At 46.9% G+C, this 19487-nt stretch overlaps 1 protein-coding gene across 1 annotated transcript in view; it reads right to left on the bottom strand.

The window, feature by feature from the left end:
• ATP6V1B1 (ATPase H+ transporting V1 subunit B1) overlaps window positions 1-19487 on the bottom strand; it is a 33906-nt gene that overhangs the window by 6135 nt on the left and 8284 nt on the right. The window contains exons 3-13 of the mRNA XM_012750149.3: window positions 7263-7361; window positions 6980-7073; window positions 6294-6371; window positions 5330-5469; window positions 4364-4465; window positions 3676-3773; window positions 2230-2353; window positions 1856-2006; window positions 1531-1613; window positions 360-464; window positions 46-175 (exon numbers count right to left, since the gene is read on the bottom strand). Coding sequence (XP_012605603.1) covers window positions 46-175; window positions 360-464; window positions 1531-1613; window positions 1856-2006; window positions 2230-2353; window positions 3676-3773; window positions 4364-4465; window positions 5330-5469; window positions 6294-6371; window positions 6980-7073; window positions 7263-7361 — 1204 coding nt within the window. The remainder of the gene's footprint in view (window positions 1-45; window positions 176-359; window positions 465-1530; window positions 1614-1855; window positions 2007-2229; window positions 2354-3675; window positions 3774-4363; window positions 4466-5329; window positions 5470-6293; window positions 6372-6979; window positions 7074-7262; window positions 7362-19487) is intronic.

Here is a 19487-nt window from a genome sequence, read left to right as displayed (position 1 = left end):
GGAGGGTGAAGAGCTTACCTCCTTGACGCCAGCGACGCGCCTTACCCTGGTTGATGAAGTTCTTCTCGAACTTCTGCAGGAATTCCAGGTAGAGCAGGTCCTCAGAGGTGAGCGCCTCCTCTCCCACCACTGCCTTCATGGCCTGCACGTCCTTCCCGATGGCGTAGCAGGCGTACTGGAGGAGGGCCAGAGGAGGCAGGTGGCCGCTGTGCCCTTACCCCTGGAGCCCCATGGTCCCCAACCTGGCTGTGCTGGGAGGCCCCTTTTGCCAGGACAAAAGCTTATCTTCCAGATGGCGCTCAAACCTCCAGCTTCTGAAGCTAGATGTCCCACCTGCCCCTGGGCCCTCCCCTCCTTACCAGCTGGTTGGACACATCACCATGGTCCTTTCTCGTCATGCCCTCCCCAATGGCAGACTTCATCAGCCTCGACAGGGAAGGGAGCACATTGATGGGGGGGTAGACCTAGGGGAGCAGGAGAAGGGAGTGGCAGATGGCAGGACCCAAGCTTTCCTTTCCTTTCCACCTCCTTGTCTCTCCTCCTCCTATGGTTCTCAGGAGACCCCTCATTCATCCTACAGGGAGATCAGTGGCCATACACCCCCTCCCCCGCTCTATGGCTCACAAATTCCAGGGCTTGGGTTTGCAAGTCTACATATGTGGCCCTAGACAGGGCAGTGGAGGGGGGCGATGACATGAAAATAGTTAATGAAAAGCTCACTATTTCAAAAGTACTGATTATTGGACAAAAAACCAAGTTGATGCTTAATAGTTAATAGCGGCAAAGAAAGAACTTGCTGGGCAAAGATGAAAAAGTCATAGGGGTGGTCTTTAATTTACAAATGGGACAGACCCATTGTTTTCTTCCCACCAAAGCAAATAACTGGAAAGGGAAGAAAAATGGTATTTATTTAATATTTACTATTTGCCAGATGCTTTCTATATGCCAACTTTTTTTTTTTTTTTGAGACAGTCTTGCTGTCACCCCAGGTAGAATGCAGTGGCATCATCACAGCTTACTGCAACCTCAAACTCCTGGGCTCAAGTGATCCTCCTGCCTCAGCATCCTGAGTAGCTGGGACTACAGGCATACACCATGAAGCCCAGCTAATTTTTGTATTTTTAGTAGAGGCAGGGGCTTCACTCTTGCTTAGGCTGGTCTCGAACTCCTGAGCTCAAGCAATCCTCCTGCCTCGACCTCCCAGAGTGCTAGGATTACAGGCGTGAGCAGACCTGCCAACTTATTTTTATCCTCCCCAACCTATCTGTGTGATAAATTTTATTATTCCCATTTTATAGATGAGGAAACCTAGGATCAGAGAGGTGAAATTATTTTCTCAAGGTCCCAGAGCCAGGTAAGCTGGATTCTACCCAGGCCTGTCTTCTGCCTGTGAACCACGCAGTCTTCCCAGTGACTATCTCCTGTTCAGGGTTAGCCTGGTCTGGCCCCTCCTAGTTCAGAGGGTGGTGGGACATCTGTTTGTCAGTGCCGTTGGGGGAGAGAGCAGAGTAGGTAGGGAAGGAGCAGTACCTGTCTGTTATGAAGCTGTCTGTCCACGTAGATCTGTCCCTCTGTGATGAAGCCTGTCAGGTCTGGGATGGGGTGGGTGATATCTACGAGAAAATACACTGGCCTCAGTGTGGATGGGGTCCAGGTCTCCACCCACTCAGGACAACCTGGGTTCTGTTCCCCCTCCTGGGAATGATAGGGTGCGAGGCGCTGGGAGGGAAGGAAAGTGTCTGCCCTGATGGAGGAAGAGCACTGCTGTACAACCGTGCACAGCCACAGGCACCTAAGTGTCCGGGTGGGGAAGGGAGGGGGGGGCTCTGCAGGGCAGTGGCTGTGGGGAGGCTACCGTCGTTGGGCATGGTGAGGATGGGGATCTGTGTGATGGACCCGCCCCGGCCCTCCACGCGGCCTGCACGCTCGTAGATGGTGGCCAGGTCTGTGTACATGTATCCTGGGAAGCCTCGGCGCCCGGGCACTTCCTCTCTGGCAGCTGAGACCTGCAATATCCATGGCATTGGGGTAAGAAAGGGGGCAAGAGGCTGAAGCAAGGAAGGGTGGGTGGGAGGCTCAGCGGCTCTGGTGGGGAAAGGAAAGGGATGGCCAGGCTGTGTGTGACTGATGGGCAGGTGAGCTCCCCTCTATTTGTAGGGTGACCCCCTGGGGTATCAGGGCGGGGGTGGGGGGGCAGGGAAGATCAGACACCTTGGCCAGTGAGCTCACCTCCCGCAAGGCCTCTGCGTAGGAACTCATGTCAGTCAGTATGACCAGCACGTGCTTCTCGCACTGGTAGGCGAGGAATTCAGCAGTGGTCAGCGCCAGGCGCGGGGTGATGATCCGCTCGATCCTGGAGGTGTGGCCAGGTGTTTAGAGGGCCTGGAGACCCAGATCTATGCTCCACTAGCCCTGGGGCTGAGTGCAAGGTGAACTGGGAAGCTCGAGTTGTTCAAAGCGGCAGAGCAATGGATGAGATGAGCCTCTGCCCCACCCCCCAGGCCAGGGCAGGGCATGGTTCCTAGGGCTGGGCACTCTCCAGCCACCCCCTTGCCATTGTCCAGAGTCGGAAAGGGGACAGAGGCTGAGGCCAGGAGGAGAGTTGGTGGGACAGGGCCAAGTAGGGCCAGGAGTGTTGACAGCAGTCTTGTCCCCTTGGGCTGAGGCTTGTGTCAGCTGGAGCACTTACTTTGTGTCCTCTACGTGCTTTTGTCACTCACTGTCCCTCTCACTGCTCCCAGCCCACTTGGTGTGTGTTCTCCCTACGCTTGCCTGTCCGTGGGCCCCTCCTGCTTGGAGCTCCTGAACACCCTCGCTCTGGCTTCAGGCACTCAGCCCCGAGCTCTGGGCCTGGGCCTCTTCCCCTTGGTGATGTCATGGCAACCTCCAGAATTCTGTCACTTGGTTTTTTGTTTTTTTGTGTGTTTTTTTTTTTGAGACAGAGTCTCACTCTGTTGCCCTGGTTAGAGTGCTGTGGCATCAGCCTATCTCACAGCAACCTCAATCTCCTGGGCTCAAGTGATCCTTCTCCCTCAGCCTCCCGAGTAGCTGGGACTACAGGCATGCGCCACCATGCCCGGCTAATTTTTTCTATATATTTTTGGTTGGCCAATTAATTTCTTTCTATTTTTAGTAGAGATGGGATCTTGCTCTTGCTCAGGCTGGTTTTGAACTCCTGACCTTGAGTGATCCTCTCACCAGAGTGCTAGGATTACAGGTGTGAGCCACCTTGCCCTGCCTATCACTTGGTTTTTAGAGTGTCCTCAATACCTGGGATAGTTTATCAGAATTGTTTCATCCACCTGACACCCAGATTTAAACTCTTATTTTCTAAAATTTAAAAATAGCAGTTTTTCTAAACTAATGTTTAGGGAAATGATCTCTTCGGGGTGACTTTGGGGAAGTAGTACAGAGATGAGGAACCCTGAGTTGAGATGGTGGCTGGACCAGGTTGTGGGAAGAGCAGAGGACTGCAGGTCATGGCCCGGTTCCTTCCTTCTGTCTGTGGGCCTTTTCCAGGCCACAGTCTCCCCACCTGCACGCTGCCGGGCTTTTCTCCCAGCTCTGGCCCATGGCTGTGGTTCTGGGATGCCCTCAAGCCCGGGTACTTCGGATCTTGGAAGGGGACAGGGTCTGCCCGCCTGAGGGCAGTCTGGGCATCAGGGGAGAGCTCACGTGGGATCATTGGCCAAGTTCAGGAAGAGGCAGACGTTCCCCATGGTTCCGTTCTGCTCAAAGTCAGACTTGAAGAACCTGGCTGTCTCCATGTTCACCTGGACACACAGCAGGGAGGGCTGGAGCCGGGGCCCTGCGGCCGGAGGACATGGCCTGGCCCTGCCAGCTCCCTTCAGGAAAGCCTGTGGACTGACTGGCTGCCAGTGGTTGAGGGTGAAGACACATGGTCACAGGGTGATCCTGGCGTTTGAAAGAGCAGGGGCTGGGCTTGCTGCCCCAGTCCTGGTGGGGCCTCATAATACGCCCCGCAAAGGGTTCAGACTTCTCCAGGGCGAGCTCTGCTCAGTGCCATCCCCGCCCCTCTCTCGGCCAGCTGCTGCCCTGCCCACCTCCCCGTCCTCCCCTTGGGCCCCATGAGGGCCCCCTAGTATCTCTTCCTGAAGCTGTTTTGTCTCCCAAAATTTCCTGGCTTCCCCCTCCTCCAGGCCACCCTGGGCCCATCTTATAACTGCCATGGGCTGCCCTGGTCACTGAGCCCACTCCCACCCCTTTAGACTGGCCCGGAATCTAACGGCTTCCCAAGTAGGACTGTGCCTGCCCCATCAGACCAGGCCATGCCAGGGGACTAAGGGAGACAGCTGCCTGCGCACAGCTTCTGGAACTTGCCAGTCTGCCCAGCCTCCCTTACCCCCATGGCTGCAAAGACGATGGCGAAGTTGTCATCGTGATAATCCAGCACAGCCTTGGACTTCTTCACCAGCCCCGCCTGGCGGCAGATCTGAGCAGCAATCTGGGGTGGGGGGGTTGGGAGGGAGGACGTCAGAGCGGAGCCCAGAGCCCACCCCACTGCACACCACTGAGGGGGATGGCCCAGCTCTCCCCTGTGCATCCTCCTGCCAAGGCTTTTGCAGGGGAGGGGGTCCAACCCCAGAGAGGTGAAGGGGCTGCCCCAGGTCTTATAGTCCTACAGTCTTTCTTGGGGCAGGGATGGGGGTGGGCTCTTCTGTGGCTACTAATGAGCTGTGTGGGTGCCTGACATGAGGAGCAGGGGAGAGTGACAGTCCCAAAGGTCAACCGCCTCAGCACAGGTTTGGGCAACTTGGCTTAGGGTGGTCAGGCCTTTGGGACCCCCACTCCCACCCCCTCAAAGCATGCTGGTGGGTTATCTGAGCACAGAGTTGCCCGGGCCTGCAGATACCATGTCCAGAACCAGGATGTGGGGGCAGGGCAGGAGGGGGACACTTATCCCATCTGATTACTCAGACCATTTTGGGTGGTCAGGGAGCTGAGTGGTTGGGGAGAAGCATCTGGAAGCCTTGTCACAGCAGCTGCTCTGAGAGGAGCCGGGCTGTTTCCTCTTGGTGGTGAGGGTGGAGTAGGTGCGCTGAGGAGGGGCCCGCACGAGCACCAGTGGGTGGAGGCTGTGAGCTCAGCCGGGCAGGACTTGCAGCGCTACCCATGGGCTCCTGCTTGGGGCAGCTTGGAGACCTACTGGGGCAGGCGATGGACATGGAGGAGGTCTATGCAGCCCCGAGTCCCTGAGTGACCCCAGCTTGGCTGGGCCCTGTCTGCTTGGCACAGGAGCACTCCTCACTGGCCTGGCCTGTGCTCTGTCCCTTCCTCTGGGTCATGCCTGTGGCCCTGCTGGCCTCACCTCATTGTGGGGGAGTCCAGCCGCTGAGAAGATGGGGATCTTCTGACCACGGGCAATGCTGTTCATGACATCAATGGGAGAAATGCCCGTCTGAATCATCTCCTCAGGGTAGATGCGGGCGTGGGGGTTGATGGGCTGGCCTGGGAGGGGGCAACCATGAAGCCATGCTCAGGAGTTCAAGCCCTTCCCTGCCCTCCTCCAGCCTGCCCCAGACTCCAAAGCAGCACTGTTTAATAGAACTTTCTGCGACGATGGAAATGGGCTCTAACTGCACTGCCTGATGTGACCCTAGGTACATGTGGCTGTTGAGCATATGAAATGTGGCTTTGAAATGAGCACTGCCCCAGTGCTTTGGAAGGGGCAGACAGGCAGGGACTTGGGCTAAGGCCCCGTGGGTGGAGGCAGAGCCCTCCCCACCACCTCCAGGTACTTGTGTGGGGCTCAGAGGACCTGAGGGTGACTTGGAGACATCCTGTCTGAGCAGATGTATGTTCTGTGCGCTGCCACTGACTTGCTGTGTGGCCTCATGCAAGCCACAGGCCTCCATCGTATCCTCAGTAAACTGGCAGGATAGGGCTGGGGCACTCAGGAAGGCGCCCACTTGAACACACGGGAGCCAGCAGACCACTCCAGCCCACGCTCGGGACTGGGAGCCTGAGGCAGGAGAGTGATGGCCTTGGGCAGCGTGTGGAACACTGTCTAACGATGATGGCATGGGCTGGACAGGGAGTGCTGATGGCAGTGCTTGGGTTCAGTGGCATATTTTGGGACAGAGGCCCTTGCTGCTCTCACCTCATACCTGATCTGCCTGTGTGTCTGACCTGGCCTGGGCTGAACCCTGGGCAATTGCCTCAGCTTGTGTCTGGGAAGAGCTTTCAAGGACAAGGTGGCAGAGGTGATGGCTGGGGGTGGGGAAGGTGTTGGAGCTGGGTCCTGAAGCCATCCACAGCCTTCAGTCACTCACCATTGATATCCAGAAAGTCCTCTGCCATGACTGCTGGCCCCTTGTCAATGGGCTTGCCGGAGCCATTGAAAACCCGACCTGAGGGTGGGCGAGGAGGGTTGGATAATGTTCAGGGCCAGCATCCTGGGTCCATCTCCGCTGCCTACCCTCCACACCACCACCAGCCTCCACCTACCCTCACATCCCCATTGCCCTGGGTCCCCTCCCCCTCAGGCCTCAGATACCCCGGAGAGCTGGCCACAGCAACTGTCCCCTTGGGGGGATCTTCCTTCCTCTCCTAGACACCTTTACAGGCAAGGCCTTGGCCCAGGACAATGACTCTAGTGGAGAATTCCAGGACTGGAAAGAGGGGAGGCTCAGGCAGGTATGGCCAGGTATCGTAGAGAATTGGGGGACACTCAGGGCTTAGCAGTCTCTTTAAGCCTGATCTCAAATAGGTGGCTACCTACTGTACCTCTCATTTATTGAAACTGCCTTCCTCATTTATTGAACACCTGTGTGTCAGCCCCTGAGCTGGGGTCAGGGATCAAAGAGAGAAGAAGGCACACCGCTGACCTCAAAGAGGTCACTGGGGAGACAGGTGTGTGAACAGGCAATGACAATGCAGTGTGCTTAGGGCCTGGTCAAAGAAGCTGGTCTAGGGGGGCCAGAGGAACAACCCTACCCCACCCCATCCTGTCCCTCACCCAGCATGTCCTCTGACACTGGAGTCCGTAGGATGTCCCCTGTGAATTCACAGGTGGTCTTCTGGGCATCGATTCCGGATGTTCCTTCAAACACCTGTGGAGACAAGAGGTAGTTACTCTAACAAGGTGCTTGCTGGAGCAAATGGGGCTGCCCATTCTGGACATGCCTTGTGCTCTCAGGGATATAGAACATTTCCTGCCTCCAGAGCTTAGAAGATAGTGTGGGAACTTCATGAGTTCCTTCATTTATTCAAGGAGCCAACATCTCATTGACATCACTGACCTGAACAATTGCCTTGGTGCCAACCACTTCAAGCACTTGTCCGCTCCTCTGAGTCCCATCAGGGAGGGTGAAGTTGACGATCTCAGCGTACTGGGCAAACTGGCAGGAGAGGAGAGCAACCCAGAGTGACTGTGAGACCAGAGGCAAAGTCCCTTCTCCTCCCCGTCCCTCCTTGATCCAGTCTCAAGCTGCTGTCTCCCTTCTTTTGCCCAGACATCTGTGGAAATGAACTTGAGGGGCTGGGAAGTGGAAGTTTGAATTCTCCTTGGGAGGCAGTGCACCTGGATGTTTAAAAGTCTCAAGCTTTACCGACTGAGGTAGCCGGGCCCCATCACCTGGATTTTTAGGAGCATGGACTTTAGAGTTGGAAGACCAGATTGGAATTGAAGATCTGAAGCTTAGTAGCTGTGTGACCTTGTGGAGGTTACTTAATGATGTAAGTAACTCATTAAGTACTTAAGTCACTGAGTAATAAACTTTAGTTTTCTCATCTTTAAAGTGGGACTGCTACTGGGAGGAAATGAGATAATGTATGCAAATCCATGAGGATTGTGCCTGGCACCTTGTAAAAGGTCAATAAAATGTAGTAACTATTGGGCTGTCCAGAGCTCCTGGAAGGCACAGACTCCCTGCTCCCAGGTGCCCTCATGTACCAGTGGCAGTCTTTTCCTAGCCATGAGAACGGGATTGATTCACATATAGTCCTCCCAGCGTTCAGGAATAAAAAATACCAGGCCGACACCTAGAATATATAAAGAACTCTTACAACTGGGCAATCAAAACAATTTGATTAAAAGATCTGAATAGACATTTCTCCAAAGAAGACATACGAATGGCTAATCAGCATGTGATAATAAGACCCACATTGTTAGTCATTAGAGAAATGAAAATCAGAACCACAACAAGATACCACTGCACACCCACTAATGTGGCTATAATCAAAAAGGTAGATACTAACAAGAGTTGCCAACGATGTGGAGAGATTAGGACTCACACACTGCTAGGGGAATGCAAAATGGTGCAGCCGCTTTGGAAAGCAAGCAGTCTGGCACCTCCTCAAAAAGTTAAATGTAAAATTACCATCTCACCCCCAGCAATTTCACTCCTAGGAACATACCTGAGAAATGAAAACATATGTCCACATAAAAACTTGCACATGAACAGTCATAGCAGCATTATTCATTATAGCAAAAAAGTGGAAATAACTCACATGTCCATAAACTGATGAATGGATAAACAAAATATGGTATAGTCATATAATAGAATATTTTTCAGTCTTAACAAGGAATGAAGAACTGACACATGCCACAACATGGGTGGACCTTGAAAACATTATGCTTAGGATAGTAAATAAGATGACAGGAAAGCAATAACAAAAAGCTCCCCAAAATCCCTCATTATGCTAAGTGAAAGAACCCAGACACAATAGGTCACATATTATATGATTCTATTGATAGAAAATGTCTAAAATAGGCAAATGCATAGAGACAGAAAGTAGATTAGTGGTTGCCAGGGGTTGGGGAGGAGAGGATTGGAGTGATGACTAATGGGTATGGGGTTGCTTTTTGAGATGAAAATGTTTTGGAATTAGATAGTGATGATGGTTGTATAAGTCCGTGAGTATACTAAAAAACACTGAATGTACTTTAAAAGAGTGAAGTTTATGGTATGCGAATTATAACTAAATTTAAAAAAAAAAAAACCATCAGGCTGCCCTCCAGGACCACAGACAACAGGTGGGCAGGAGAGCTCTGCCTCTGCTCATGCTCCTGGCACCGCCAAGTCCCAGTCTTTGCCCCATCTAGAGAAGGCTACAGGCCTAGCCAGGCAAGCTGGGCTTGAAGAGTACCCCTCCCTGCTGACATCGGTCCTCCGGTCCTCCGCTTCCATGGCCCCAAGAGAGCTAAGTCCTGTATCTGCACCTTCGTTCCAGAGGAAGTCCTGAAGCAAACACATTGCACCTCCCAGGCTCCCTCACCTCGCTTCCTGACGTGACTGATGCACTTCAGGGAGAAAGCCATATCTTAATCCAACAAAAATCAGTGGCAAAAAGACAACCCTCTCCTTCAAATTCTTAATATTCTGGGAAATTAAAGTACTCCTCTAAATTACTCCAGAGGCAATCAAAACTGAAATGACAGATCACCTAGAAAAGAATGAAGAGGACATCACTTCATGCCACGACCCAGACATAAAGCTGTACCATGTTCTCTGACCATAATCAAAGTCAGTTAGAAACCAAAACAAATAGAAACAAAAAAAATTGTTAGGAAAACCTTCAATAAGTATAGAAGAATTTATAGTCAGAATTAGAAAACATTTAGCTCTAAACAATAATGAAAAGCTATATATCAACATATGTGTGATACATTTAAAGCTTTAAATACTCAATATTAGAAAAGAAGAAAAGGTTAAAGAAACCAAAAAGTATGCAAGTTGATAAGTCAGAAAAAGAACGGCATTAAAATGCCAAAGAAAGTAGAGGAAATAAGAGGGCAGAAATTATTAAAATAAAAAACAAATGTATAATAGAGAAGAACAACAAAGCCAAAGTTGCTTCTTTGAAAAGCCTAATAAAATAGACAAATTACTGGCAACATTGATTAAGAAAAAAGAAAAGGCATGTATTGTAATTAAAAAGTCTCAACTAGATAGACTTATAATATTAAAAAGGTGAATTTAGATGAAATGAATAAAGTCTTAGAAGAATACAACTCCAACCAAAACCAATTAAAAATGAAATTGACAGCCAGAATAGCCAGGTAGTCTTAGCTACCTTGGAGGCTAATTGCTTCAGCCCAGGAATTTCAGCCTGGGCACCAGAGTGAGATCCTGTCTCTTAAAACACACACACATGCACAAGAAAGAAAGCCAGAATAATTCTGTAATCTTTAAGATATTGAATAGTTTAAAGCCTTCTCATGAAGAAAACACCAATGAGTTCTAACAGTTAAAGAGCAAATAATTTGAAACTTAATTAAGCTCTTCAAAAATCTGGAAGGAAAGGTACTGTATTTAACTCATTTTATGAGGCAAGCATAACCATGATATCAAAATAAAATAATTATGGGAAAATTATAGGCAATCTTACTCATGAATATGGATGTACAAATGCTAACAAAATATTAACAGACCCAATCCAACACAAATGAAAATTATAAAAGAAAAAAAATGAAGATAAATAAATACACACATACAAATAGAAAATTTAAAAAACAAAGTTGGGATTATTTCAAGAATGTAAAGTTAGTCTAATATTAGAAAATCTATTTAGGTAATTCAGTTTATTAATGGATTAAAAGATACAAAACTATGAGCATCTCAAACATTTTTGGAGAAAGTTAAAAAACTATCCATGGTTAAAAACAAAAAACAAAGAGCAAAACTACTCTTTGAAAACAGAGAATAAAAAAAAAAATTTCTTAACCCCAAAAAGAATATCCTCAAAAAAACCTACAGAAAACATCATATTCAATGATACAATGCATAAAACATTCCCTTTAAAATTAGGAAAAAACAAGAAAACCTGTGTCATCATTCTGTTCAGCATTGTACCAGAGCAACTAGCCAAACTACATCATGACTCTGGGAAACAAAACAAAACAGAAAAAAACAAAAAGAAAAATAAAATGAATGAAAATTAGAAGGAAACAAGACTATCAAATGGAAAGCCACAAATTCAAGTCCAATAAAGGTAGCACCCAAACAAAAACTATAGACCAATTTCTCTTATCAATATAGATGCAGAAATTCTAAATCAATTGTTAGTCAGTCTAATCAAGCAGTGTACTAAATAAATAACTAAGACCAATTAGGATCTATTCTAAGAATGCCAGGCTAGATCAATTGATATTAGGGAATCTGTCAACATCTGACAGCAAAATTCATAATAATAGGAATGTTTGTTAACATAAATTAAAAGAAGAATCCCATAGAATTATGTAAAAAAAAAGGCTTTTGATAAAATTCAGCAGCTGTTTCCAATGCAATTCTACATAAAACAGGAGTGGAAGGCAACTACTTGAACGTTAAACTATTTACCAAAACCAACATCAACATCTTTGTAAATTGTGAAATGCTAAAGCCATTTTTATGTCCAATAAATATCAGTAACAGAGATAACCATTACTGTTATCTGTTACACCATGATAACTGTTACACCATTATTATATAATATTGTTTTGAAGTTTTTGTTTATACAGTAAGAAAAAAAAATTTTTTTAAATATACCAATAAACATAAATGAAGAATGTTCTACTTTTTTTAAAAGAAAAAGTGGCAGTGGGAGGCGACTGTATTCTTTAAAAATGTCAAAAAAAAAAAAAAGCGTGTGGAAATGTTCCAGGTTATAGGAAGGTAAACAGACATGGTTAAATGCAATACCTGACCCTAGGCTGGATCCATTACTGGAGGGGAAACAATGTTATAAAATATTTTATTAGGTCAATTGGTAAATTGAAATACGGATGGTAGATTAGATAAAAGTATTGTATCAGTGTAAATTTCTGAAGTTGATACTTAATACTGTGGCTAGATAAAAGAATATCTTAATTCAAATATTTGGATATAACTTACCCTGAAAAGAATCAGGAGAAAATTATATACATACACATTCACACATACAGAGAGCAAATGATACAACAAATGGGATAAAATATTAAGAATTGGATATATAGATGTTCTTTGCACTATTTTTATTTTTGCAAATTTTTGTAACACTTAAATTGTTTCAAAATAAAAACAGAAGTATGCTGATGGGAAAAAAAGACATAATTCCCTTTATTTGTAGATGCTATTTTACATCTAGAAAAACTCAAGAGGCTCTGGTTTAAAAAAAAAAAAAAACTTTTAGGATGAACAAAAGAATTTGGCTATCTACAAGAAAAATAATAATATATAAAAATCAATCTTTTTTTCTATCCCAGCAGTAATCATCCAGATGAGGCAATGGAGAGAAAACTGCCCATGCACAATAGGGCCAAAACCCATAAAACAGTTAGAAATAAACAGACCAAGAAAGGTACAAGGAAAGAATAAAATAGTATTGCAGGATATAAAACAAGCCCTGAACAAATGAAGGACAACATTGTTTTCCAAGACAGAATGACTTACTAGCATAAAAATATGAATCCTTTTAAAAGTATAGAATTTATTGTTTCTTCTGAAATTTAATAAAATGGGCTGGGTGCGGTGGCTCGCATCTGTAGTCTTGGCACTCTGGGAGGCTGAGGTGGAAGGATTGCTTGAGCTCAGGAGTTTGAGGACAGCCTGAGCAAGAAAGTGAGACCCATCTCTACTAAAAATAGAAAACGTAGCCTAGCATGGTGGCACATGCCTGTAGTCCCAGCTACTCAGAAGACTGAGGCAGGATTACTTGAGCCCAGGAGTTTGAAGCTGCAGTGAGCTATGATGACACCACTGCCTGGGTAACATGAGTAAGACAGTGTCTTTAAAAAAGACAGATATCAAATAGATATCTGATAATAGTCAAAAACAGCTATGGAAACAGGTATGGAAAAGATCAGGGATAGAGGACAGGCCTTATCAGATTTTAAAACTTGTTATAAACCTACTGACGTCAAGTGGTAAATTGATGTGAGGCAGACAAATGGATCAGTGGGCAAGATGGGAGAGTCCAGAAACAGATCCCAGATTTTACAGGACTATTACTGAACAAATGTGATATATTAATTCACAGGGGAAAAAAAGAGTTTATTGAAAAATGGGGCTAACATAATTGGGTCTCTATTTAGAAGATAACCACATAATAAACCCAAATACATTCCAGACATATACAAAATTTAAATGTAAAACCAAAACTATTTTTAAAAAATACTGGAAGAGCTTTTCTTCTTTCCTTTCTTCCTGAATAATCCAGTTAAAAGAGATAAGAGATGTCTTCAAGTGAGATAAGAAATTCAAAAGCCATAAACAGTAACAAAAAAACCCCAGAAATATTTGATTATATAAACATTTAAAATTTCTGCATGGCAAAGACACCATAAATGAAATACAGAGACAAAAGATAGCTTGTGCACAATAAACAAAGAACTCCCGCAACTCAATATGTGCAACTTGATTATGTAGGAAGAGTTCACCAAGGAAGCAAAATCTAAATGGTAAACATATAGACAGAGATTTAACTTCCCTAGTCATCAGGGAAATGCAAATAAAAGCAAGTTTTCATCTACTAGATAGGCAAAATTACAGAGGAATATTCAAGACTGGCAAGGATGTTGGAAAGTGGGTCCTCTCATACTTTGTGGGTGGGAATTGAATTACTGCAACCCTTCTAGGCAAGCAATCATGCCCCAAATTCTCAATATCTATTCTAAAATAAAAATGTTCTTTGAACCAGCAGTTCCATTTCTGGGAATCTATCCTATAGCAATAAAGGCATCAATATGAAAGGGATATATATTGCTATATTATTTGTAATAGCAAAACCTGGAAACATGCTGTCTATCAATGACGAGACTATGGAAGAAGTCACAGCACATCCATACTATAACCTGCTATGCCACTATCCAAAAGAATGGGCACAATGTGTATCTACTGAATAGAGAGAACCCTTGGTATCATGAGACCAACACCAATGTCAGCCTGTAGCGTGTATATTTGCTGGTGTTTGAGCACATACAGCAGGGTCTTTACATTGGTTATCTCAGGGGGCTGGGAATAAAGTGGTTAGTTGCAGTAGTTAACATGTGTCTTTTCTTTGTTTCACCAAGTTATAAGAAGCATATATTATTTTGTAATTAAAATGTAATGCAATTTGGGGACATGTTCAAGTATAGTGAAGGTGGTTATTGCCATCATTAGATCCCCTGCTGACCACAAACTAGTGACTGCAGGGCCCTGGGGGAGGGGCAGATGGCCCAATTCCCCAGCATGGTGTGACCAGGGTAGGGTCCACTCCCCAGGGCACCCCTGTTGGGGTTGAACTTGAGAAGGTTTGCAGCTCTAACAGTCACTGAAGGAAGCTCTGGCTTGGGCCACTCCTTGTCCTGTGAAGAAGATGGTGGCAAGGTGACCCTGTTCTTCTCCAAACCACCCAGTGCGAGGGTGGCATGGGGACGGTAAGGGGGTCTCAACCGAAGGCCTGCACAGGAAGAACGCACTGCGGTGGGAGGGGCTGCGGATGCCCAGGCGTCTTGGGCTCTCAACCACAAGAGGGAGCCCGAGAGCAAGGACACGGAGCTAAATCCAAGTCCTCGCCCACTCAAAGCCCGCCTGTTGTCTCTACCTGAAATGACCACTGCTTTATTGTTTGTCACCTCCCTGGGGGTGATAGTGGGCTATTTTAACCTCAGGAGAAAAATTGCTGGACAGAGCACAGGCCAGAGTGGGCCCAAAGGAAATCAGGCAGTGGGGCGATAAAAGTGACCATTTTGATGTGGGTTTATGCAGTGAGGGAGGGTGGGGGGAGAGGGGAGTGGAGATGAGGGTGGTGCATTGAGTGTCCCCCAAAGATGAAATCACAGAAAATGAACTTTATTTATTTTTTTTTTTGAGACAGAGTCTCACTTTGTTGCCCAGGCTAGAGTGAGTGCCGTGGCGTCAGCCTAGCTCACAGCAACCTCAAACTCCTGGGCTCGAGTGATCCTTCTGCCTCAGCCTCCCGGGTAGCTGGGACTACAGGCATGCGCCACCATGCCCGGCTAATTTTTTTTATATATATATATCAGTTGGCCAATTAATTTCTTTCTATTTATAGTAGAGACGGGGTCTCACTCTTGCTCAGGCTGGTTTCGAACTCCTGACCTTGAGCAATCCGCCCGCCTCGGCCTCCCAAGAGCTAGGATTACAGGCGTGAGCCACAGCGCCCGGCCAGAAAATGAACTTTAAACAGCAGAGATTACAGTCACACACAGGGAAGAACTGCCAAGCCCTCACACTGAGGCATGGAGTGTGTAGAATCTGGGGCCTGCTAGGAAGAAAACGCCAGGCTCTATGGGTATGTGTATTGACTGATTGTCGGTGGGGCAGGGTCTCTTAACCAGTTAGGGTAGTGGGTGGGGGTGGGGGGATTCCAATGGGGCCCTGTTTGGCCCTCCATGGGGCCCTGTTTGGCAGCCACATCAGCAAGCCTGATCCTATCAACTCGCTGTTGCTTACTAGGAAGGTTGTGGGAAGTAGAGATGAATCCGTGCAACCAATTCTGTGCTGGAGATGCAACCGAGCTTTTGGCTAGCAAGAGGCCAGGCACAGGAAGCTGCTGTGTACACATGGAGGACTGGGAGGTTTTTAGCGAGCCTGCCAGGACTTGTGCAAGGGTGTGCTGGCCCCTAAGGTGTCTCCTGCTGGCAATGGCCAGCGCAGTGTGGGAACTTCTCTCTGGAAATAGTCTTCAGAGCTGATGCATACTCTTTCTAAAGCAGCTGCAGACGTTTGGGATCAAGTCTGGTGGGTGAGTGCTTACTCCAACTCCCAAATAAGGACCAGTTTGCATCAAAGAATACAGGAGGTGGAAGATCCCCTAGAGCAGAGGTTCTCAAAAACCAGCAGCATCAGAATCACCTGGGAACCTGTTAGAAGAACCCACAGAAACTTCCCCCAGAAAAATGTGCAGGCACATTCATATATATATTCAATCAAGGTTCACATACAATTTCAAGGTCCTTATTCCCTGGGCTAAGAATCTCTGATCTACACAAAATTATTTTCCCAAATGTTTTTCCATTTGAGGACGGAAGTAGGGAGTAATTGCCTGTGTGGTTCAATGCGGACAGAAGGTGGCGCTGTAGAAACAGAATTGTGGCATTTTGCCCAAGTAATTCTGGAAGAGGGGAGGAGGTGTGGGGGGGAGGAGTTGTGGGGTGTTGGAGAGGGATGCATGGAGGCGCTTCTCCTCCTGAACTTTTTTTTTTTTTTTGAGACAGAGTCTCGCTTTGTTGCCCAGGCTAGAGTGAGTGCCATGGCGTCAGCCTACCTCACAGCAACCTCAAACTCCCGGGCTCAAGCGATCCTCCTGCCTCAGCCTCCCCAAGTAGCTGGGACTACAGGCATGCGCCACCATGCCCGGCTAATTTTTTCTATATATATTAGTTGGCCAATTAATTTCTTTGTATTTATAATAGAGACGGGGTCTCGCTCTTGCTCAGGCTGGTTTCGAACTCCTGACCTCGAGCAATCCACCCGCCTCAGCCTCCCAGAGAGCTAGGATTACAGGCGTGAGCCACCGCGCCCGGCTCTGAACTTTTAAGACTATAAATCAATTCCTTTCCTTCCTCTGCAAACCAAGGATTCTCTGGGTGCCTCTAACACCCAATTATTTTGCTCTGCACGGATACAGGTGCAAGCAGCAATCACAGGACCATGGGTCTGGGGACCTGGCACTGGCTTCCTAGCTCAGCTCCATTTTGTAGTTGAGAAAATACCTGCATAGGTACCACCTCTCCCTGCCATACTTGGGCCATATAGAATGACAGGTCTGGTAGGGAGTGTGGTGGCACTGGAGATGGCACCAACTGTTTAATCACACTCACTAGCATTAGCTGGCTGTCCCAAGGGGGAATGATAATACTAAGTTTGTCTGATTTGACCCTCACAACATCCCTATTCTCATTCAAGAGATAAGGAAACTGGGATTTATGATCCTAGATAGGGGGTTCCCGAACTTCAGGAAGCATCAGATCACCTGGAGGGCTTGTAACAACAGACCTCTGGACCCCACAGCTAGAGCTGCCAATTCTGTCAGTCTGAGGTGGAGCCCAAGAATTTGTATGTCTAACAAGCCCCTAGCTGGCACTAGGCTGTTGATCTAGGATTGGCAGGTAGCTAGTAGAAAACAGTGGGACAGAGCTGGGATTAAAACTCACGAAATCTGACTCATCAGACTCTCTGGCCCCAGGGTACCATACTTGATTATTCAGCCACACTTCCTCTGTGGGCATCCCTCACACTGGTGGATCAAGCAACACTGGCCATAGGAACATGGCATCTGTTTTCTAGCAGCGAGTGGGTCTGATGTCTTTAATACGGTTGGCTCAGGTTTTGACAGGTCTGTATCTAGTCATGCTAACATTCATTCATTCATTCGTCTCATTCATTTACTCCCCCTTCCTTTGCACAAACATACCAAGCACCTGCTACAGCCTGGGTGTTCATGAAAAGTGCTATGTTTGGCTCCTGGAGCTAAGAATTAATAAACACAGTCCACGGCCAGATGAGGTGGCAGGTGAGGGGGGAGTTCGTAGGGGAGGGGGCACAGAGGAGACATGGCCAGATCCAGACCAAATGCACAAATGGATGCTGCCAATAAGACTACAAAAAATAGGCCGGGCGTGTTGGCTCACGTCACGCCTGTAACCCTAGCACTCTGGGAGGCTGAGGCGGGTGGATTGCTCGAGGTCAGGAGTTCGAAACCAACTTGAACAAGAGCAAGACCCTGTCTCTACCATAAAGAGAAAGAAATTAATTGACCAACTAAAAATATATACACAAAAAATTAGCCGGGCATGGTGGCACATGCCTGTAGTCCCAGGTACTCGGGAGGCTGAGGCAGCAGGATTGCTTGAGCCCAGGAGTTTGAGGGAAGTTGCTGTGAGCTAGGCTGATGCCACGGCACTCACTCTAGCCTGGGCAACAAAGCGAGACTCTGTCTCAAAAAAAAAAAAAAAAGACTACAAAAAATAGAAAAGATGGAGAGGCTCAATGCCCAGGAAGCTGGGAGAGGCACCAGGAGAAGGTGGCCCCTCAGCCCTGGGGATGAGTCAGAGGGAGGGACTAAAGGAGGGTTGTCCAGGAGGCAGAGGGAAAAGTACGTGCACAGAATTACAGCTAGATAGGAGGAATAAGTTCTAGTTATTCCTACACCACTGTAAGATGACTATAGTTAACAGTAATATATTATATGGTTTTAAATAGCTAGAGAGAGGATGCTGAATGTTCCCAACAATGGAAAATGCACCAGCCAACAAGCATTAATGGGGCCAGTGCCCACTCTTCACTCAGCAGAGCTAAGTCTAACTAAATAGCTCAATTCCCCTAAGCACTTCTTAATGACTGTGTGCCCGAAGGGCCAGGCCAGGAACCCCAAGGGAAAGTCCTAGTCCAACCTGGGGATTTTTAAAAGCTTCCCAGGAAGACAAGATCTCTGATGTGATGAAATGTGAATAAAAGGCCCTGAATGGCAAAAATCAAAAAAAGAAAAAGAAAAAAAGAAATGGTAAATTTTGAGGAGATGGATATGCTATTAATAATTATCCTGACCTGATTACTATTCATGTATGTATCAAAACATTGCTATGTACCCCATAAATATGTACAATTATTATATGTCAATTTAAAACATTATTGGCTGGGCGCGGTGGCTCACACCTGTAATCCTAGCACTCTGGGAGGCCAAGGCCAGAGGATTACTTGAGGTCAGGAGTTCAAGACCAGCCTGAGCAAGAGCAAGACCCCGACTCTACTAAAAAAATAGAAAGAAATTAGCTGGACAACTAAAAATATATAGAAAAAATTTAGGCCAGGCGCGGTTGCTCACGCCTGTAATCCTAGCACTCTGGGAGGCCGAGGCGGGCAGATTGCTCAAGGTCAGGAGTTTGAAACCAGCCTGAGCAAGAGGGAGACCCCGTCTCTACTAAAAATAGAAAGAAATTAATTGGCCAACTAAAAATATAGAAAAAAAATTAGCCAGGCATGGTGGCGCATGCCTGTAGTCCTAGCTACTCAGGAGGCTAAGAAAGGAGGATCACTTGAGTCCAGGAGTTTGAGGTTGCTGTGAGCTAGGCTGATGCCACGGCACTCTAGCCCGGGCAAAGAGTGAGACTCTGTCTCAAAAAAAAAAAAATATATATATATATATACACACACATATATATATAAAAAATTAGTCAGGCATGGTGGCTCATGCCTGTAGTTCCAGCTACTCGGGAAGCTAAAGCAGGAAGATTGCTTAATCCGAGGAGTTTGAGGTTGCTATGAGCTAGGCTGACGCATGGCACTTTAGTCTGGGCAACAGAGTGAGACTCTGTCTCAAAAAAAAAAAATTATCACGAGATAAGTCCACACCTTCGTCATTTTTTCCCATATACTCCATGGTCTCATCCAACTAACTGTGAGAGCAATTCTTAACCTGGAGCCTATGTGAGTCCAAGGAGAGAACTCAGGGGGGCTCTGTGATTTTGGATGGGCAAGTTACATTTTTATATTCATGAACCTTTACAGAAATTTAGTATTTCCTCCAATTCTGAGTATAGGTAACAAGCCATAGTAGAC

The sequence above is a fragment of the Microcebus murinus genome, chromosome 3 (assembly GCF_040939455.1).
Source record: "Microcebus murinus isolate Inina chromosome 3, M.murinus_Inina_mat1.0, whole genome shotgun sequence".
NCBI classification, from domain to species: domain Eukaryota; kingdom Metazoa; phylum Chordata; class Mammalia; order Primates; family Cheirogaleidae; genus Microcebus; species Microcebus murinus.
The sequence above is the reverse complement of the archived record's forward strand: the minus strand, read 5'-3'. Positions and strand labels throughout refer to the sequence as shown.